General features: G+C 38.8%; 1 protein-coding gene across 3 annotated transcripts in view; it reads left to right on the top strand.

The window, feature by feature from the left end:
• LOC107684837 (uncharacterized) overlaps positions 1–21,918 on the top strand; it is a 31,436-nt gene that overhangs the window by 1,017 nt on the left and 8,501 nt on the right. Inside the window, exons 2-4 of one of the 3 annotated variants that reach the window (XM_016481209.1) lie at positions 364–696; positions 896–1,003; positions 2,293–2,467. In XM_016481209.1, the coding sequence (XP_016336695.1) occupies positions 364–696; positions 896–1,003; positions 2,293–2,450 (599 nt within the window). In that variant the 3' untranslated portion in view covers positions 2,451–2,467. Of the gene's footprint in view, positions 1–363; positions 697–895; positions 1,004–2,292; positions 2,468–21,918 lie in introns of those variants that run through there. The other 2 variants (XM_016481210.1, XM_016481208.1) reach the window with 2 other exon arrangements.

Raw genomic sequence — 21,918 nt, 5'->3', positions numbered from 1 at the left:
AGAATTCATTTTGTGAAAATATATGAAAATACTTGTCTGTAGTCAATTTTTCGGATTTAAATTCACACTGAAATGGTCTTTTTTTACATTATTATTTTTGGGATTCTTAAAAATTGATTCTTATTTTACAGATAAAAATGTTTTAGAGTTGATTTTGGTAGATTTCAGTGTGTGTGTGTGTGTGAATCTGTGTGTGTGTGTGTCTGTGTGTATCTGTGTGTGTGTGTGTCTCTGTGTGTGTGTGTGAATCTGTGTGTGTGTGTGAATCTGTGTGTGTGTGTGTCTCTGTGTGTGAGTGAGAGAGAGAGAGAGTGTGTGTGTGTGTGTGTGTGTGTGTGTGTGTGTGTGTGTTTTGTTCTTCAGGTCTGGATCGGTTCTGCAGGTTTAATCAAACAAATCCCTGTTACGCAGCTCTGGAAGACAAACTTAGTCTGCAGATGTTGGACGCTAGCAAATATAACCTGAAGATCATAAAGAGAATAAACAGCACACATGATGGTCCAGTTTGTAGAATAAGGAATGACACAATGAGGATGAGTGAATGTGATCTTTATAATAACAGATCTGAAGTGACCGTCATTAATGGGACTCTGATAATAAACCGTGTGATCAGAGCAGATTCAGGGAATTACAGATTAAAACTCGATAGCTCAGACGGCACAGAAACATCTAGAGATCTTCAAGTGATTGTTGAAGGTACAGAAACTCTCTCATCAGACTCATTACAATCTCATGTTCTCCAAAGATCTCACTCTCATGCAAATTAACCAATGAATGATAATACATGATAAAAAGACAGCACAGAAAAAGCTACATATTTTCATACAGAAACTCTGTCATCAGAATAGAAGCTGTTTTTATGTTGAGCTTCTGTGTTGTGTTTTTCCTTCCACAGATCATCCAGTGGCTCTGATCATTTTGGGAAGTCTTGCTGTAATTCTTATTGTTCTGGTCATCATCGCATATTACGTTTACAAGAAGAAGAATCAGCTCAAACCCACAAGTTAGCCTTGAGTTCATGAACCTATACAGTATTATAATATTGCCTTTATCACTTTATTCACTTATGTTTGTCCTCATTTGTAAATTAGATTGGATTAAAGCATCTGATAAATGAATATATGTAAATATAATATTATTTAATGTGCAGTTCATAGACAAACTGCTTCTGCTGCTGAGGGAATAATTCGCCCCAAAACTATCATTATTTATTCCACATCTTCATTTCCAAACCTGTATGTTGTTTTTTTCCATGATGACAGAATTTACATTAATGCACAGAAAATATCAAATATAACATCTTACATGTTTATTTAATATTACTCTTTGATAATAGTATTAATTAGTTGGTTTTAAGTGATTGATAGCACAGATGATAACAAATCATAATTCAGATGTAAAAATGAAAATCTTGCCCTGATGCCAATCAGCGACTGTCAAGATTTCTAAACTTTTATTGAAAGAATAATAACAACTGTATAGGAATTTGACACATTTGGGAGGTCATGGTCCTTTTATAACCTCCCTAAACTTACTGACTACAGCAGCGAGTCACAGTCTGAAGTATGAGACGGTAGTGAGAGAAAAACTGATAAAAAAGCATCTATAAATAGTATAAATTAAATATGCATATACATGTACAGAATAATAAAATATAACTAAATAAAGAGTATAAATTAATATGTAAGTGTAAGTGTGCTTATAAAATAAGTACAATAAATTAAATACAGTATCAATAAATAAAGTGTGTAAATGAGCATTTAATATAAATAGTATAGTATAAATAAATATGCATATGAAATAAATGGCATAAATAAAAAAAAATAAAATAAAAGGAATATAGTAAATATGCATATAGAATAATTAAAATACAGTATATAAAAATAAATAGCATATAGAATAAATACATGTATAAATGAATATGCATGTAAATAAATATGAATATATAAATACAGTAAACAAATAAAATACAGTTTAAATACATATGAAAATATACAAATAAAAATAAAGTTTAAGTAAATATGCAAGAAAAGACATATACGTAACTTCTTTGTCACAGGGACAAAATAATTCAATGGAATAATTCACAATATGTTTTTCTCTATAAGAAATATTGATCAGTTTATCCCCAGTTCAGGCAGATTTTAAACCGTGGTTGTAGGTCACCGCTGATTCTCAGCTTTTGTAAATCTGTAAACACATGCAATACTTCATTTACTATCAAGATTAATGCAGCAGAAAGCGTCTTGTTTATAATCTCATCTGTTCATTGTGCTTCTTCTCTTTCTGCAGATGTGGAAAATGCCTCGTCAGGCCCTCAGACAAACAGGAATGAGAAGAAGGAGCAGGAGCTTCATTACGGAGAAGTGACGTTCACCGACAGAAAGGTTCAACAGCAGCCGAGTAAAACACAGGAGGAGTGTTTGTACGCTCAGGTGCAGACGCGCTAGTGTGAACACCACCACAAAACCACCTGCGGTCAATGCATAGTGTGACTTCACACTTCACTGTCATGAAGACTCAACAGGACAGCTTTTGGCTGCTTATGATGAAATGCTCGGCTTATTGCACATTTTCTTTCCTGTGTGGCAACAGAAAAACACAGCGTCTGATCCAGAACAGAAATATAAAAGGATGAACACTGACTGACTTTCCAATAAAGCCGCTGAAGGAAATCATGACTGCTGTGAACAATGAATAACTTGTACTACATAAGTCATTGTTTTTTATATAAAATATCTTTCTGTGACATACGGTACTATGCAATAAAAATACACTGCATGTACATGCTGCCTTTTCCTCCACTTTGTCGCCACCTAGTGAACAAAAAATCAAAACAAAACAAAAATGGATCTTTTTTACAGACTGATGACGCATTTCCAAAGTTATTAGCATCGTAAATGTAGTAGACTTTTCATTTTATTTATTTATTTTTAATTAATGTACATTTCTAACTATATTTGTGTTACCATCAAAATTACAGTTATGTGAGTGTGGAGGAAGGGACGGCAAATTTAACACGATCAACGTCTCAATATATTTTCTTTTTTTGGAAAGCGATAGAAACGCTATTGTGGATTTATAATTTTGCAAATGGAAACGTAAAAATATATACTTGCTGTACTACGACTTCTGCTTACGAAAATTAACCATAGTTTTACTACAAATACATGGAAAACCAAAAAAACATGGTTACTAGTTAAACCATGGTAACCACAAATTATCCATGGTATTTGCAGTGAAACTGTGGTTATACAAATGGTAATCAATAATATATATATATAAAAAAAAAAAAGATGACTTCCGCTTTCCACTTCCCCGGAAATATTTTTTTTTAGGCAAAGAATCCATATTAGTTTTTAAGTATTAAAAATACTGGTAAAAGAGAGGTTTAGAGCCAGATTTTTATGTATGTGAAATTTAGCAGGAAACAAATTAAGTTATATCTTCCTATATTCTCTTTCAAGTAGTCAAATAATCCAAAGAAAACATCTTTAAAACAAAGAAAAGTCACTTTCAAAATGAGATTTGGATGAACATTAAAAAAATCTGACCCAAATTTCTCTGTTGTTACTTTGGCAAAAAGTGAATGAAACTTCCTCAGAAAAGACAAAAACAGCAGCTCACTTCAATGACTGACTTATATTAAAATTATGTTCAAAAGCCTTTTGTGAAATTTGGAGTAAACGGCTTTTCTCACTGAGCGCGAAAATCGGCGCGAATATTCGGCGTGATGACGCGTTTGAATCAAAACAATAGATCCCTAATGGGGCTACTCACACTAGGCGCGATCATTCGCGGCGCGAAAAAGCACTTTTTTTTTTTCGTCCTGCGAGTCGATTTTGTTTTTTTTTTTTGGTCCTATGTGTCGATTTTTAATTTTTTTTTCCATCCTGTCTGTTGATTTGATTTTTATTTTCATCCTGTGTGTCGATTATTATTTTTTTTTCGTCCTGTGTCGATTTTTTTTTTTTTCGTTCTGTGTGTCGATTTTTTTTTTTCGTCCTGTGTGTTGATTTTTTCCCGTCGCTCTGCGATGAAAAGGGCCGTCCAATCAGATTTGAGCTTAGATCACATGCCCGGAGCAGCTGCTGTTGCACAAAAAGGGTGTGGCACTGTTTCGAAAACCATTGTAAACAAACACCGAAGAAGAGTATCCCGGTAGAGAGAAGAAAGTGGATGCTGAGTTCTTGTTATCCTCTGTATTTTTGAGAACAGATTTATTCTCACATTCTTTAATACAGAATAACATTTCTATTAATTCTCCACTGAATTATGTGATCTGGAGAGCAGTTATTACAAACACCCGATGATGGTTTAAAGTGGGGGTTGAGCAAAAACATTAATAATTACATACGTTTTTAAATGTAGCTTGATGCTATTTGTACCTCTAATTATATTTTCAGATGTATTCTTGTTAGCATTATGGATAGTTTGTGTTTCTAATGAAGAACCAAAAGTTATTTAATCTTAATTTAATGCTGTATATTGAGCAGCGAGCAATGCAAAAGCCATATACGAGATACATAGGCTCAGGGCCTAACACTAACTTTTTGCCACACCTGCCAATGGCCGGTGACGTGATAAAATTTACCGGCCAAAAATGTTTTTTACCGGCCATAAAACTCTTTTTGCAAAAACAGGCAGTCATTACTACTACTACAATGACTAAACATATTTACAATGTTTTTAATTTGTCCTTTACTTACAAGAAAAAAAAACAACAAACAGATTTATTGATTTATCTTTTTTTGTCCCTAAAAAATGTTGAGATTCTTGTCCTTTGCATGTTTTTGGCAAACGGAGCAGGCCATCATGTTTGCATTGCAGTCCGTATGTGGTGCGTATTTTTCCCCGCACCTATGTTAACAGATTAGAGCAGGGCTATTCAATTAGCTTCATTTGAGGGCCAGATTATCGAACTGAAAATTTGAAGGGGGCCAAGGGGGTGGGGCCGTCCCGATCCCTTTCTGTTGGGACTTCTAAAATCTATAAAAGGTTAAAATTAGTGCTGTCTGTCAATCGATTACAAATAATTAATCACATTCGTCTGTAATTAATCATGATTAATCGCATATTTATATCATCATAATTTCATATTGAACCTCCAAATTAATGTAGAAACAACAAAGATAGTATATTTTAAATATGTTTTTAATGGCATCTTTTTACTAAGTAGCCTATTATTAATGAAGTATTGATACCAATACTGCTACTGGTGTCTCTATTAAATGCATTTTCCCTCAATTTTCCCTATTAATTATAACCATTCAACATTAAAGTATAATTGAAAGCCATTATTTTTGGACATTTAATAGGCTTTGAAATATTAAGTGATTTTAAAACAATCTTCACATAAACTATAAATTGTATAGCTATCCATAAACTATGCAGATTAATCTTTATTCAAACTACAAAAGTTAATCAGCGACTAGAGCATTCGAGTGATTTCTCTTTTTCTTTTGTTCTTTGATTTACATCAGTGACAGACTTTAGTGGGTTTTAATTTAAAAGCAGCACTGTCTCTTTAAAACCTGATGCACATGACGCGGATCTGACACATTTCCTATTTTCTCCAAACTCTTTATGGTCATTTAAGACTTAATAACTCATTTAAGGTAACTCCGAGGTAACTCGTCAAAACCGCATATTTTGACAACTGTGTGTGTTTTCGCGCTGTTGGTGAACTGTCTAAAGTGGCTCAGCATATCTGTACTTCACTGCACCGTTTCTGCGGCGTAACCCCAGGTATGTGTCGCCACATTCTCGGGTTATGAAGAATAAAGAAGGGAAAAGTTAATCTTCCGAAATGAAGCAGCAATATCTTCTCAGGTAAAAGTTATTAGAACCGTGTCTAGGGACAATCTGGCCATCACACTGCTCTGACCTTATCAGACAGTTTGTATCCTATTATTATTATCCGCTTACGTCAGAAACAGCGAATCTTTTTAAAAGCTGGCTGTTGTTCTCACTACATTACATTGTTATATTTCGTAAAAGTTTTACCCGCCACCTGGCGACTGACACTGTTACATATACTCGCCAACGCTGATTTTTACTCGCATTTGGCGCTTGGCGAGTGTTAATTTTAGGCCCTGCATAGGCTACATGAGGAAAAAATGCATTGTTGGTCTGCGCCACCTAGCATGCAGGTGTGAATTAGCAGAAGGCGATCAATTGTTTCGCGCTCGGTGTGAAAGCAACGTTCCTTTATTTAGCTATATTTAATGCTGTGTATTGATCAGTGGACGATGTTAAATCCATATATGAGATACATATCTGAGCAGAAATGCATTGCTGGTCAGCACCACCTAGCGTGCAGGCGTGAATTAGCAGAAGGCGATCAATCGTTTTGTGTTCTGTGTGAAGGCAACGTTCGTCGGCGATTCGCCTCACTTTTTCGCATCGCGCTCAGTGTGAAACGGCCTTAACTCATTAATCTGTTGTTTCATCTCTTTATATTTAAGGAGAGAACTACAGTTTCCAAAGTCGGACATGACATAATTTTCAAGGGTGTATAGGGACACTATAACATGATCGTATCAATACCCAGCAACTACTAAATTGTCCCTAGCAATAATTTTACTTCAAATCTTTTTATTGGTATTTTGTGTGACAATACAGATTGAAATAATGATAACAAAGTGAACAGTAGGATATTGTCCATTTTAATCCCTTCCACAATCCCCTCATTCATATTAACTCAGATAGACAGAAACACAGTAAATTAAATAATTAAACAATAACAAATGAAATAAAATAGATATAATTAACCAATATAAAAATATGAATAAATAAAAAAAAAATCCCTTCTAACAGATGACAAACATTACATGTTGCCAGTTACAGGTGCACAAGGGATCCCAAGTCTTATAAAAGGATTTGAGTGAACCAGAGAGTGAGCATCTTAACTTTTCAAGTCTGATACAGTAAAAAATGTCCTGTATCCACCTGTTATGTGTCGGGGGCGAGGTATGCTTCCACATAAGAAGGATAGCTCGTCTGGCCAACATTGTAGCGAAAGCAACAACCTTACAATCTTGGGCTGTCAGATCAGGTCTAAGGGATACTCCAAAGAGGGCTAAGAAGCATGGCACCATAATATCAGATATGAAGCAAGCATGACCATATGTTTGGTCAATCTGATATATAAAATAATTAAATACGTAAAATATAGTATACAACTGTCAGCAATAAAGCATCCAAGTGATTTTTGTGATACAATAGTGCAAGGGAAAAGAATCTTGCGAGAAAAGGGGGAAAAAAAAAAAAATTAAGAAAAGTAAATTATAGTCTGGGCATACACAAAAAAGGTTAGTCCTCGGCCCAAGCTGAAGGATAAATATAAATTGTGCAAAATTATCAACGGAGGTAGGCCAGGCCAAAGAGTGAAACAGCCCAACATAAGAACATTCATGGAGCAAAACACCATAATGTCCAAAACAAGAAAAACATATGCATAATTAAGCCATACAAAGTGGCTTGCCAGCAGAAACTTTTAGAATGTCCTGTACCCAGTAGGTCAACAAAAAAACGTCTTGACATATAATGGATAATGTTCCAATTATCCAGATACCATTAGTCATAACGGCCAACACTGTTGTAATTCCAGAGTCTGGTATAGCAAAAGAGAAAGAAGTAGAAGAAAAAAAAGAAAAAAACGTTACAAAAAACAGTTTCAATATGAAAAATCTGAATATTTCTGCAGCAATTGTCTTAGTCTCCCCGGCAAAAAGGAAAAACAGCAAAACTAACTGTACTGGGAGGTTAAATATTGGACGGTTGACATAGGATATGTATTGGCGTGTTACGGCACATGCTCCGAGCGGACCGACGCCACAAAGTCTTCAGCCACCGTCACGGAAGAGAGCATCTTCTTACCTCCGTCTTTGGACCAGATGGAAAGCCTTGCAGGGAAAGACAGAGTTGGCTTGAATCCAAGGTTGTACAGATCCGCCATCACGGGCCGGTATTTAGCGCGCTGGGTCGCCACTTCGTGCGCGTAATCCTCGTAGATGGCGACTGGGCTACCTTGATAAACCAGTTTGCCTCTTTTGGCACGAGCCTCCCGAATAATCAGTTCTTTCTGCCGGTAGCGGTGGAGCCGGATGATGACTGGCCTCGGTTTCTTCCCCATCTCTGGTTTTCTATATAGAGCTCTATGTGCGCGGTCGATCTCTGGGGGAGAGGGTAAAACATCTTCTCCCAGAATGTCTACCAGCACCTGCGCGAAGAAAACCGAAGGACGGGGCCCTTCGAGTGAATCCGGTAAACTAACCAAAGAAAAAAAGGAGACGTTTATGTAGAGTTGCATAAAGTAAATACTAAACACTCGCACATACTGGCATGGCACCATAATATCAGATATGAAGCAAGCATGACCATATATTTGGTCAATCTGATATATAAAATAATTAAATACGTAAAATATAGTATACAACTGTCAGCAATAAAGCATCCAAGTGATTTTTGTGATACAATAGTGCAAGGGAAAAGAATCTTGCGAGAAAAGGGGGAAAAAATAAAAAAATAAAGAAAAGTAAATTATAGTCTCGGCATACACAAAAAAGGTTAGTCCTCGGCCCAAGCTGAAGGATAAATATAAATTGTGCAAAATTATCAACGGAGGTAGGCCAGGCCTAATAGTGAAACAGCCCAACATAAGAACATTCATGGAGCAAAACACCATAATGTCCAAAACAAGAAAAACATATGCATAATTAAGCCATACAAAGTGGCTTGCCAGCAGAAACTTTTAGAATGTCCTGTACCCAGTAGGTCAACAAAAAAACGTCTTGACATATAATGGATAATGTTCCAATTATCCAGATACCATTAGTCATAACGGCCAACACTGTTGTAATTCCAGAGTCTGGTATAGCAAAAGAGAAAGAGAAAAAAAAGAAAAAAACGTTACAAAAAACAGTTTCAATATGAAAAATCTGAATATTTCTGCAGCAATTGTCTTAGTCTCCCCGGCAAAAAGGAAAAACAGCAAAACTAACTGTACTGGGAGGTTAAATATTGGACGGTTGACATAGGATATGTATTGGCTGTGTTACGGCACATGCTCCGAGCGGACCGACGCCACAAAGTCTTCAGCCACCGTCACCGAAGAGAGCATCTTCTTACCTCCCCAGATGGAACAGATGGAAAGCCTTGCAGGGAAAGACATAGTTGGCTTGAATCCAAGGTTGTAAAGATCCGGCCGGTATTGCCGGTATTTAGGGCGCTAGGTCGCCACTTCGGGCGCGTAATCCTCGTAGATGGCGACTGGGCTACCTTGATAAACCAGTTTGCCTCTTTTGGCACGAGCCTCCCGAATAATCAGTTCTTTCTGCCGGTAGCGGTGGAGCCGGATGATGACTGGCCTCGGTTTCTTCCCCATCTCTGGTTTACTATATAGAGCTCTATGTGCGCGGTCGATCTCTGGGGGAGAGGGTAAAACATCTTCTCCCAGAATGTCTACCAGCACCTGCGTGAAGAAAACCGAAGGACGGGGCACTTCGAGTGAATCCGGTAAGCCCACAATCCGAATATTATTACGGCGGCTGCGTGATTCAAGGTCCACGACTTTATCTTGTAGTTTCGCGTTGCTCTCCGCAAGTGTGGCGCAGGCCGATTCCAATTCCAGGACCCGCTCGTCTAATACATTGGCATTTGATTCTAGCGAAGTAATCTTTTGTGTGTGATCTGACAACGTAGACTGGATACGATCCATCTTCTCCTCAAGTGTTGAGATGGTTGTTTTAAACTCGGCCGAAAGGGTCTGGCGATGTTGTTCCAATAGCTTGACCATCGCCGACATGTTAAGCTCGCTAGTGGTGTCCTCAGTGGGGTCCGTTTTCGGTTCTTTTTTGCTCTGCTTAAGCGATTTAGAAGTCATGTTTAATTGAAATTATACTGCTAGCTACAATTTGTCCGTCTTACGATTCAATAGTAGAGTAAATGGGCTTAATGTGAGGTTAAACTAAAAAGTATGGGAGCGAGGGACAAACACGTCTACTCCATTAGCCCTCACTACCGGAAGTCCCTAGAAATAATTTTGATCAAACAATTAAATGTCTCTTGTCTGTTATGTCCCCACCAATGCCAAAATCAAACCTATGCCCTTGATACAAGATCACAGGCACGTGCACACATAGACATCAAAGGGGGCTTGAGCACCTGCCCTTTTTTCTGGGGCGTTGTTTCTTTTTTAATTATAAATGAATATGTGTGTGTGTGTGTGTGTGTGTGTGTGTGTGTGTGTGTGTTCCCTTTCCAGTTGTATTTGTCTTGGTGTGGAGGTGAGTGGTGATGAACAACAGACTAAGCTACCTGTGACTCGAATTTACAGCTAATTATCCTATCCATGACTCATGAGAGCATGGGCGGTGATAGAAAGGGGCTAGCATGTGCTTCAGCACCCCCAAGAAAGACAAAAACACCCCCATAGCACCCCCACAGATTTTTTCCTGGAATCAATTATAGGCCTATACTTGCTAGCCTATTGTATTTAATAATTAAGATGATAATAAAAAAAGAAACAAAACAAACAAAAAAACGTTTGACTCCTTACCGACCTGATTTGCGGCTGTCGCACTTTTCGTAATGTCATTATAGCATTTTATTTTAAAAATGGAGTGCTTCCTTGTGCTAAGTAGGCCTGCCCCCGACTAATTCTAGTCAACTAGTCGCACGCTATATTAAATTGATTAATATAATAATATATTAACCATCCTTTAATATATAGGCAGGCGTATTAGGCTATAGCCTATTTCGCGCTCAAGCTCGCGCATAAAGCAATTGCCTCAAAGCACCGGCAAAGTGACTATAAACGTGTCAGGGGAAAAGAAGACATTTTAATTATTTATTAATAAACTCGTGCTTTCTGAGTCCATGTGGGCATGGCGAGTCAGCGTCGGCATTCAGCAAATGCAACAATGCATGGAAAATGAAACATGAAAGCACTGTCACCGGCAGCAAGTTTAGTTTTACTTTTCTTTTTGTTTTCATTTTGAAAAGCTTATCTTTGCTGTTTACCTCACGTTATGCTATGGAAGCTCTCTTTTTAATTTTTTTATTATTATTTGATTCCTCAGTGTTTGCTAAACGTTCTGTAATTTATTAGTCATTATATAATACAGCATGGCGTATGCCATGCCTCGTCTTATTCGTTTTGTTAATAAACATTTTGTAAGTTTGTCATTGTATCTTACCGTTTTATTGTTGTTATGCTTTTTAATTAAAAATAACAATGAATCCATCTTTTGTTTTAGTCTTAAAAAGTGAAAGGTGTATAGATGTATGCAAGCAAAACAGACAATTGTCTTTTATTGTAAAACGTGACAAGATCGCCAAATCGAAAGTGAAAGCATCCGAAGCCCGGCTTATAACAGCAAAAGAGGAACTTAATCGCAAAAGAGCAACCAGTGGGAAGAATGAGTCTGGAGCCCTGAATTGCCCAGCTCTCCCTGTCAATGATCTAGCACCCCCTCAGTACCTGCGTTCAAAATTCTCTGGCACCACCCCTACATGAGAGCTACCATGCAATTAGCTAAAGTTTAGCTAAGGCAATAGGAAGTCTAGTATAGGTTAGACCAGTGCAGGTTCTTTCACTGCATGATTCAGTTTCTTAAAATGCATTTAGAATGATCACAAAATGCAACATATGGGGGCAGCAATGTATATATTTATATCATTTCATATAGTGAATCAGTATTGTATCGGCTTTTCACTAAGCCGCTGCCATTGATAATATGAGTGAGCAAGTTCTAGAATGCGTACAAACAGAGTCCGTGCAAACGGAAATAGATGCAAAACAAATGTCTTTCTTTATTTGTGCTCCAATAACAATTGTTCCAAAACAACTTGCTATGAGTGTTCCTTGTTCATTAACATGTACAATACAAGTCCATACCTTGAAGACACAGCATAAGATTATAGTCCATGTTGCACGCTACTCTGCCATGCGGTCAAAAACTGTGTGCTTCCCAATTACCAACTCACACACACCTGGCTCTTACACCGTTACAATTTACAGGTTTACTAGTTACTTTAGTCTGTACATTTACCATTACAGGTGTTACAATTATACTGTGTCACAGTGCCATCCAGTGGCCAAGTAAAACTTTACAATAAATGGCTCCAACACACCGGCCCCTTAATATATTAAATTGATTAATATAATAATATATTAACCATCCTTTAATATATAGGCAGGCGTATTAGGCTATAGCCTATTTCGCGCTCAAGCTCGCGCATAAAGCAATTGCCTCAAAGCACCGGCAAAGTGACTATAAACGTGTCAGGGGAAAAGAAGACATTTTAATTATTTATTAATAAACTCGTGCTTTCTGAGTCCATGTGGGCATGGCGAGTCAGCGTCGGCATTCAGCAAATGCAACAATGCATGGAAAATGAAACATGAAAGCACTGTCACCGGCAGCAAGTTTAGTTTTACTTTTCTTTTTGTTTTCATTTTGAAAAGCTTATCTTTGCTGTTTACCTCACGTTATGCTATGGAAGCTCTCTTTTTAATTTTTTTATTATTATTTGATTCCTCAGTGTTTGCTAAACGTTCTGTAATTTATTAGTCATTATATAATACAGCATGGCGTATGCCATGCCTCGTCTTATTCGTTTTGTTAATAAACATTTTGTAAGTTTGTCATTGTATCTTACCGTTTTATTGTTGTTATGCTTTTTAATTAAAAATAACAATGAATCCATCTTTTGTTTTAGTCTTAAAAAGTGAAAGGTGTATAGATGTATGCAAGCAAAACAGACAATTGTCTTTTATTGTAAAACGTGACAAGATCGCCAAATCGAAAGTGAAAGCATCCGAAGCCCGGCTTATAACAGCAAAAGAGGAACTTAATCGCAAAAGAGCAACCAGTGGGAAGAATGAGTCTGGAGCCCTGAATTGCCCAGCTCTCCCTGTCAATGATCTAGCACCCCCTCAGTACCTGCGTTCAAAATTCTCTGGCACCACCCCTACATGAGAGCTACCATGCAATTAGCTAAAGTTTAGCTAAGGCAATAGGAAGTCTAGTATAGGTTAGACCAGTGCAGGTTCTTTCACTGCATGATTCAGTTTCTTAAAATGCATTTAGAATGATCACAAAATGCAACATATGGGGGCAGCAATGTATATATTTATATCATTTCATATAGTGAATCAGTATTGTATCGGCTTTTCACTAAGCCGCTGCCATTGATAATATGAGTGAGCAAGTTCTAGAATGCGTACAAACAGAGTCCGTGCAAACGGAAATAGATGCAAAACAAATGTCTTTCTTTATTTGTTCTCCAATAACAATTGTTCCAAAACAACTTGCTATGAGTGTTCCTTGTTCATTAACATGTACAATCCAAGTCCATACCTTGAAGACACAGCATAAGATCATAGTCCATCTTGCACGCTACTCTGCCATGCGGTCAAAAACTGTGTGCTTCCCAATTACCAACGCACACCCTTGGCTCTTACTCCGGTGTTACAATTATACTGTGTCACAGTGCCACCCAGTGGCCAAGTAAAACTTTACAATAAATGGCTCCAACACACCGGCCCCTTAATTGATTATGGCATAATGACATAACAATTACACACTCATACAAAATGGAGCCTAACATAATTCAAAATTTGTACCAAGGGTATATACACAAGACAGTAAATTTCCAACACCTATTAGACTACAGTATGCCATATTTAGGCTGTTGCTTCTAATAGAAGGCAAAGCTTATTAATTGGACGTTCCAAGTTGTTACATTTGGTTCAAACTTTTACTGAACGAACTAAACCTCTATTGTCTGGGTAAGTCTCCACAACTCTTCCAAGAAGGCATGAGCCACGTGGTGCTGTAGAATCAGCAATAATCACGATGTCTCCAAGGGTAAGATTTCTACGTTCTTTGTTCCATTTTTGTCGCTCTTGCAACAAGGGTAGATATTCAAGTACCCATCTTTTCCAGAAGAGACCCGAAATGTATTGCACTTGTCTCCATCTCCTTTTGGCATACAAATCAGACCTTTCAAATAAACCAGGCGGCAATGCAGGATTTCCTTTCATAAGCAGAAGGTGATTTGGTGTAATAGCTTCCAAATCATTAGGCTCATTGGACAGTTTAGAGATGGGTCGATCGTTCAAAATTGCTTCTGCTTCACACAAGACAGTTTGCAGTGCTTCGTCATCCAGTGTTTGTTGTCGAAGGACTGCACACAGAATTTGTTTCACCATTCGAATTATACGTTCCCATAATCCTCCATAATGAGGACTTGAAGGAGGATTAAAATTCCAATGAACTCCTTTCTGCAGTAGGGCCCTTTGAATCTTTTCATTGTTTATTGCAATGAGTGCCTCTCTTAGCTCCCGCTCAGTACCGATGAAATTCGTTCCATTATCAGACCTCATGTGAGAGACCTGTCCATGACGACAGACAAACCTACGCAAGGCATTGATGCGCGAAGCCGTCGAGTGAGTATGCCATTTCCAAATGGACAGCTCTACTTGCCATACAAGTAAAAATCACTCCATAGCGTTTCACTTTACTCCGCCCCCTTTTCACTTCGATGGGGCCAAAAAAAAATCCACTCCTATATTAGTAAAAGGTGAAAAATCAGGGGTGATCCTTTCTACTGGAAGGTCTGCCATCTTCTGTTCACCCAACTTTCCTTTATAACGTCTACAGATGACACACTTGGAGATGATCTTTCTTGCAACAGAGTTGACATTTGTAATCCAGTACTTGCACCGGAGCTTGGAAACCATCTGATTTCTGCCACCATGACCCAATTGTTCATGAATGTCTCGAAGTATGAGATGTGACACATGCTGATCCTTCGATAACAAGATGGGATGTTTCCTTTCACTTGACATAGCTGACTTACCAAGTCTTCCTCCCACTAGCAGCAGTCCATCATGCAACATAGGATCCAAACTATAGACAGAACTGTTTCTTTTAACAGAGTGAGTATGCCATTTCCAAATGGACAGCTCTACTTGCCATACAAGTAAAAATCACTCCATAGCGTTTCACTTTACTCCGCCCCCTTTTCACTTCGATGGGGCCAAAAAAAAATCCACTCCTATATTAGTAAAAGGTGAAAAATCAGGGGTGATCCTTTCTACTGGAAGGTCTGCCATCTTCTGTTCACCCAACTTTCCTTTATAACGTCTACAGATGACACACTTGGAGATGATCTTTCTTGCAACAGAGTTGGCATTTGTAATCCAATACTTGCATGACCCAATTGTTCATGAATGTCTCGAAGTATGAGATGTGACACATGCTGATCCTTCGATAACAAGATGGGATGTTTCCTTTCACTTGACATAGCTGACTTACCAAGTCTTCCTCCCACTAGCAGCAGTCCATCATGCAACATAGGATCCAAACTATAGACAGAACTGTTTCTTTTAACATCAGTACTTCCCTCCTTGAGCTCAGCAATTTCCTCTTGAAATTTTTCCTGTTGACAAACGAATAATGCCAATCTCGGCCTTATACAGATCCTCCACAGTCAACCTTTGTCTGCCCAGAGATGCTTTAAATTCCTGTAGTTTTGCATTTACAACAACACTGTCAATCTGCTCCAAAGACAACTCCTTTCGTTTACGACTCAGCTCCAACAGAAGTTTCCGCAGTTTCAAAACCCAGGCAACTGCAACTTTCAGACGTTTCCATTCTGAGAAGTAATGGAGAAGCTGACTTGTGGCATTTTGTCCATTCTGCAAGACCACAGCATTTACCTTTAACTCCTTTTTTACTTCTGGGTCATCATCAGTCAAAGTCAAATCACCTGTGGGGAACTGTATATCACTCGGCTTCCAGAGAAAACTAGGACCATCAATCCATCGCTTATTGCTCAGAAAATATTCCACTTTCAAACCACGAGATGCATCATCTGCAGTTTTTTCTTTAGTGGGTACATATCTCCACTGTTGAGGTTGCGTTGTGTCTCTTATAGAAGACACCCTATTAGTGACGAAAGTATGAAACCGTTTGTCCTCGTTCTTAATGTAATTGAGGACAGTTGTGCTATCAGTCCAAAAGACCGAATCTTCCAATGGAAGTTGCAACTCCTTCTTCAGCATAATGTCAAACTTGACTGCCAAGACAGCCGCTGTAAGTTCCAAACGAGGTATGGTCACAGGTTTCAATGGTGTTACTCTGGACTTACCCAGCAAGAAAGCCACATGTACCGTGTTTGCACTGTTCAGTATCTTCAGATAAGAAACTGTGCCATAACCAGTTTCGCAAGCATCAGCAAAATTATGTAAACAAGCATGAGTGGGCAGCCCAAAATCCATGGGTTTAAAACATCTGTTCAACCTGGAACTTTGCAACTTTGTCCAACTCGAAAATCCAATGGTTCCATTGCTTCTGGAGGACTGATGGTATAATATCATCCCAGCCCAAAGTCTGTCTGCACAACTCCTGTAAAAGCACTTTAGCAGGCAGAACAAGCGGAGCAAGAAAACCCAAAGGATCATAGACAGAGCTTCCCACAGATAGAATGCCTCGCCTTGTGCAAGGTTGATTTTTCAAGGAAATCTTGAATTGAAAGGTATCAGCTTCCACACTCCACTGGAGACCTAAAGCTCTTTCAACAGGCAACTTGTCTCGATCCAAATCCAGCTGCTGTATATCCTTGGCTCGGTTTTCCTCAAAAACTGACTGCAACACCTTGCGACTATTGCTGATCCACTTTGCCAAACGGAAACCTCCTTTCTGACAGAGAGAGGTAAGATTTTTAACCATAGAGATGGCCACTTCCTCAGAGGAGATGCTCTTCAAACAACCATCCACATAGAAGTTGTTGTTGATTGTTTCAATCACTTCTGATGGAAAGTCAGCTTCGTTGTCCTTTGCTGTTTGTTTTAAGGCGTAGCATGCGCAGCTTGGAGAAGACACTGCTCCAAAAAGATGAACCGTCATCCTGAATGTAATAGGTTCTTTAGTCAATTCTCCACCAGACCACCACAAGAAACGAAGAAAGTCTACATCTTCCACAGCCACTTTAACTTGGTGGAACATTGCTTCAATGTCCGCCATGAAGGCTACTGATACTTGCCTGAATTTCAGCAATACACCTACCAAAGAATTGGTAAGATTAGGGCCTTGCAACAATTGACTATTAAGTGTTGTTCCTTTATATGTTGCTCCACAGTCGAACACAACTCTCAATGATCCCTTCTTGGGATGAAACACCCCGTGATGAGGAATGTACCAAACTTTGCCATCCACACGATCAAGTTGATGATCTGGTACCTTCTCAGCATAGCCCTTATGTATAACATCAGTAAGAAAATTAGAATACTTCTCATGAAACACCTGGTTTCTTTCCAGTTTCCTTTTCAGACCATGCAATCGTTGCTTAGCAACACAGAGGTTGTCAGATAGTGTGACATCGTCAGTCTTGAATGGTAATCTTAGACTGTAATGTCCAACCTGGAGCAAGACTGTACTGTTCATTATGCTCATGAACCAAAGATCTTCCCTTGACATTTCTCTTTCATCAGCAGTCCTTTCACTGAAATCATGATTGAACTGATTGTTAAGCAACTCTTCCAGTTTAACAACAGAAATTCTGTTGACAGTTAACAGCAGAATGCCCAGCTTCATTCTTATGGTCACCGTTTCCCTCCACAGTCCCATTGACAACCCATGCCAATAGGGTTTTAATTGCAAATGGCCCATTACCATGACTGTTTATTATTTCGTATGGTTCCATCACATTAGCTGCATTAGTTCCAATCAGTAAATCTACACCTGCTTGAATGTATGGTATCTTTACCTTGTCTAAGTATGACCACTTGGATAACTCCTCCTGAGTAATGATGTTCTCAGAGTTAACAGGCATCTTTTGCTGTGTGTAGACAGCAGGAAGTGGGAAGAAATGTTTGGTGTTTAAACCACTGATTTCCAGTCCATCAATAACACTGCAGGACACAGACTGTTCCTGACCCACAGTGCGAAGAAGAATATGAACCTTCTTTCCACTCAGATTCAGCTCATTCCTCAAATGTTCTGAACAAAAGTTTGCGGAACTTCCCGGGTCCAGAAAAGCATATGTCCGCATCACTTTTTTACCTTTAACAGCTTTGACTTGGACTGGTATGATTGACATCAGACTCCTCTCGTTCCCAGCCCCTGTGTGACCACAAATTTGAGCAGACACTACCTTGCGCTTTTCCTCTGGCTCTTTTACGATTACCTCCTTGTGATACATGTGCAGTATTGTGGGGTGTGTTTCTCCACAAATGTCACAATTCAGACGATTCTCACATTCCTTACTGAAATGTCCAGTCTTTAAACAACCGAAACAAATTCCTTTAGCTTTCAGGAATTCAATCTTGTCTCGTTTAGTCCTTTTCTTCAATGCCAAACACCTTTCCAACGGATGCGGATTTGTACAAAACAAACAGTTTCCATTAGACTTAGACACAGGACAAAATCTTTGCTGTGCTGAAGCATTGCTAGACTTCTTAACTGGAGCAGAAGCAGCAATGTCAGTGGCAAAACTATTTATTGCAAAGGTTTTGCGGGTTTGACCTTTGAATTTACCTGTGCCATGCTTGTCTTGGATATCTCCAAACACAGGATCAGATGCCATCTTAACCTGTTTTTCAATGAACTCAATATCAGAGAACTTTGCTCTGTGGTTAGACTCCATAATCTCACAAGCTTTAGCTCCCCATTGCTCCCTCAGCTTGTAAGGTAACTTCATTACAACCATTTTCATGTTGCTAGGCATGTTAAGTTCTTGCATATATGAGAGTTCGTCCATTGTGTTGCAACATGTACGCATAAACAAAGCATAAGCCTGTAATCCTTGCACATCCTCAGCCTTCAAAGTGGGCCAACCCAAGGCTTTCTCCATATAAGCAGTAGATACCTTAAACTCATTACCAAAATGTTCCTTTAGTAACCTTTTGGCCAATGCATAGCCTCTGTCTGGGGCCATATGTTGGCAACTGCGGACCAGGTCTTTAGGCTGCCCCATTGTAAACTGTTCGAGGAAATACAAGTGATCCTTTTCATTGGTTGTTTTCTGCTCAATGCCATATTCAAACGCTCTGATGAATGGAATATATTGCAATGGGTCACCATCAAAGACTGGAATCTCCCTTTTTGGTAAAACACGAGGATTTGCTTGCTGTTGAACAAGGTAGGTTGTTAATTCCTCTTGCCTTTTCAGGACTTCAAGCAGGGGATCACCCGGAGGTGGAAGAATGTGTGTTGCATGATGAATTCCCAAGTTATCATGTTGCATTTGAGCAAAATAATGGAAATTAGATTGTTCAGATGTATGGAATATTTGTTGATCATTCCATCTATTCCTTTGATTCTGAGTTACAGCTTGAGATGCAGAGACAACAGCTACTCCAGCTGTATTAACTGGCATTGAATTCACAGGCACATATTCGTTTGCATTGGGATTTAAACATTTTGACTGAGAAGAATCAAATCTGAGATTATCAGTTGCATTGACCACACTTTTTTCACTCTTCTTTGATTTTAAATTAGAACTTGTACTGCGTGAACATTTGCTTTGATTATCAGACTTTTGCAACACAGTGATCTTTGCTGTTGAAGCTGCTATTTGAGCATCCAATTCCAATTGCTCCTTTTTCCGTCTCAGTTCCTCCTCCTGTTTTTCAATGGCATGTTTAGCTTTCAATGCAGCAACACGTGCGGCCTGTGCGGCCTTTTCCGCCTCTGCTTGAATACATGCAGATGATATGGATGAACTACTACTACTGCGTGAACTGCGTTTACTACGCTTGGAGGTCGCATGAGACACATTTGAGACGCTGTCTCCAGGACCAACATCACTCTCTGCATTGCCCACTTCAGATATTTTCTGACCTTCTGGCTTGTCCGATAACCATTTATTTACACGGTCAATGAACTCATTGTTTGGTATCATCTTTGCTTTGAACCATATTTCATGTTTTTCAGCCTCATCAACCGGTAAAATAACCAACAGAGACTCATGAGTGTCTTTAGCCTCTGTCACACAACCTCTTAAAATCTTCAAAGGCCAAACGTACCTCAGGTTCGTATTCTTTGTCATCATATATTAAATTGTTAATTGACTCTATTAGTTTCTGAGCCTTGTTTAACTTTGGCTTTCTTAACCTTTGCATGGTGTCAAGTTTTTCTACCAAAGCTTTAGCTGTTAATTTAACTGGTCTTTTTTCTCTTTCATACTCGATATCAACACTAGGCAAACCTTGCTTTGACACAGTAACCACTTCAGAATTCATACACTTTTCGTTTTCCATTTTACAACAGCTGTGAACAAACAGAATTAATACATGAAGCAAAGTCAGTAAATCTTTGGCAACCAATGCATTGAATTTATGCTTGATCCCGATTGTGTGCACACATACTTTCATATGGCCATTATGATGTTGCAACAAACATACCTATAATCCCGTTGATCAGCCTGAAGAGACGAGCGCGCAGCGTAAATCCAACGACAAATGCGGCAAACCAGAAGAAATACAATCCAAACGATTGATGTCCTCATGTGCAGAAACAAGAAGCCTTTACCCAAACAAACGGCGTCGTTCTTGTCCGTCGAAACACATGCATTGACGCTTAATCCAAGCGAACTCCTTTTATCCAATGAAGCACCGTTTTTGACTTTGTGTATCGGGTTTTCACTAAACCACTGCCGTTGATAATATGAGTGAGCAAGTTCTAGAACGCGTACAGAGTCCGTGCAAACGGAAATAGATGCAAAAAATTTCTTTCTTTATTTGTGCTCCAATAACAATTGTTCCAAAACAACTTGCTATGAGTGTTCCTTGTTCATTAACATGTACAACCCAAGTCCATACCTTGAAGACACAGCATAAGATCATAGTCCACCTTGCACGCTACACTGCCGTGCGGTCAAAAACTGTGTGCTTCCCAATTACCAACGCACACCCTTGGCTCTTACACCGGTGTTACAATTATACTGTGTCACAGTGCCACCCAGTGGCCAAGTAAAACTTTACAATAAATGGCTTCAACAAGTATCATGCGAAGAAAGCTGCCTTGAAACTATATGCAGTGTGAAAAGCACTATACAAATAAATGTGAATTAAATTGAATGAGCCATTGTATTGTTGGTGCTATTCTGAAGTTAAGGACCCATGAAGTTGACAAATGTGACAATACATCTAAATGAGCCATTGCATTGATGGCACACATGGAGGCGCTATATCTCAGCTGACTGAAAGTGTGTTGAAAGTTTCACTTATGGCAGGGGCGGATCTACCGGGGTGGCACGGGGTGGCAACTGCCACCCTAAGAAAAAGCTGTGCCACCCCAGAATTATCACAGAATAAAATATAAATGTAAGCAGTGTTGCATGTGCTACTTTTCAGCCACGGCGATGACAGAGTAACGCAAAATAATGGCAAAAACACGTCTTAATAAACTGTGCACGATGGTTGCACGCGCACGCAGTGTAGTCGGCTTCATTAACAAATGACTCTTATGAACCGGATCTTTTTGAGTCAAAACCACAAGGCTCACTAACGAATTGTTTTTTACATTTGTTCGTGAATCAGATAATTACTGCTTTTCAGGTAACTCAGAAATTCTCTGAGAAATCTAATCCCGTCTGGAGATATCTGAGATTCATCGCGTAATTGTTTGGTGATCCGATTCTCCGACCTCTTGCTTCACTTTCATCATGGATTATAAGCCGTAACAATAACGTGAAATCAATAAGATGCCGATCACGGAAACTAATAGCAGAGTTAGGTAAGAACCTAGTCGTATTGCAGTTTTCTCGATTGTTAACATATAACTGATTTTAGTTGGCACTTTTCCCCCCAAACCATTAATTCAGTTTTCAAAACAAACAAAGACACATTTCTCAAAAAGTTTAACAATGAGTAAGTTAAACATTAGGTAGCAAAACTGATGA

Source organism: Sinocyclocheilus anshuiensis, unplaced genomic scaffold (assembly GCF_001515605.1).
Source record: "Sinocyclocheilus anshuiensis isolate Anshui unplaced genomic scaffold, SAMN03320099.WGS_v1.1 scaffold121, whole genome shotgun sequence".
NCBI classification, from domain to species: Eukaryota; Metazoa; Chordata; class Actinopteri; order Cypriniformes; family Cyprinidae; genus Sinocyclocheilus; species Sinocyclocheilus anshuiensis.
This window is presented reverse-complemented; position numbering and strand designations above follow the sequence as displayed.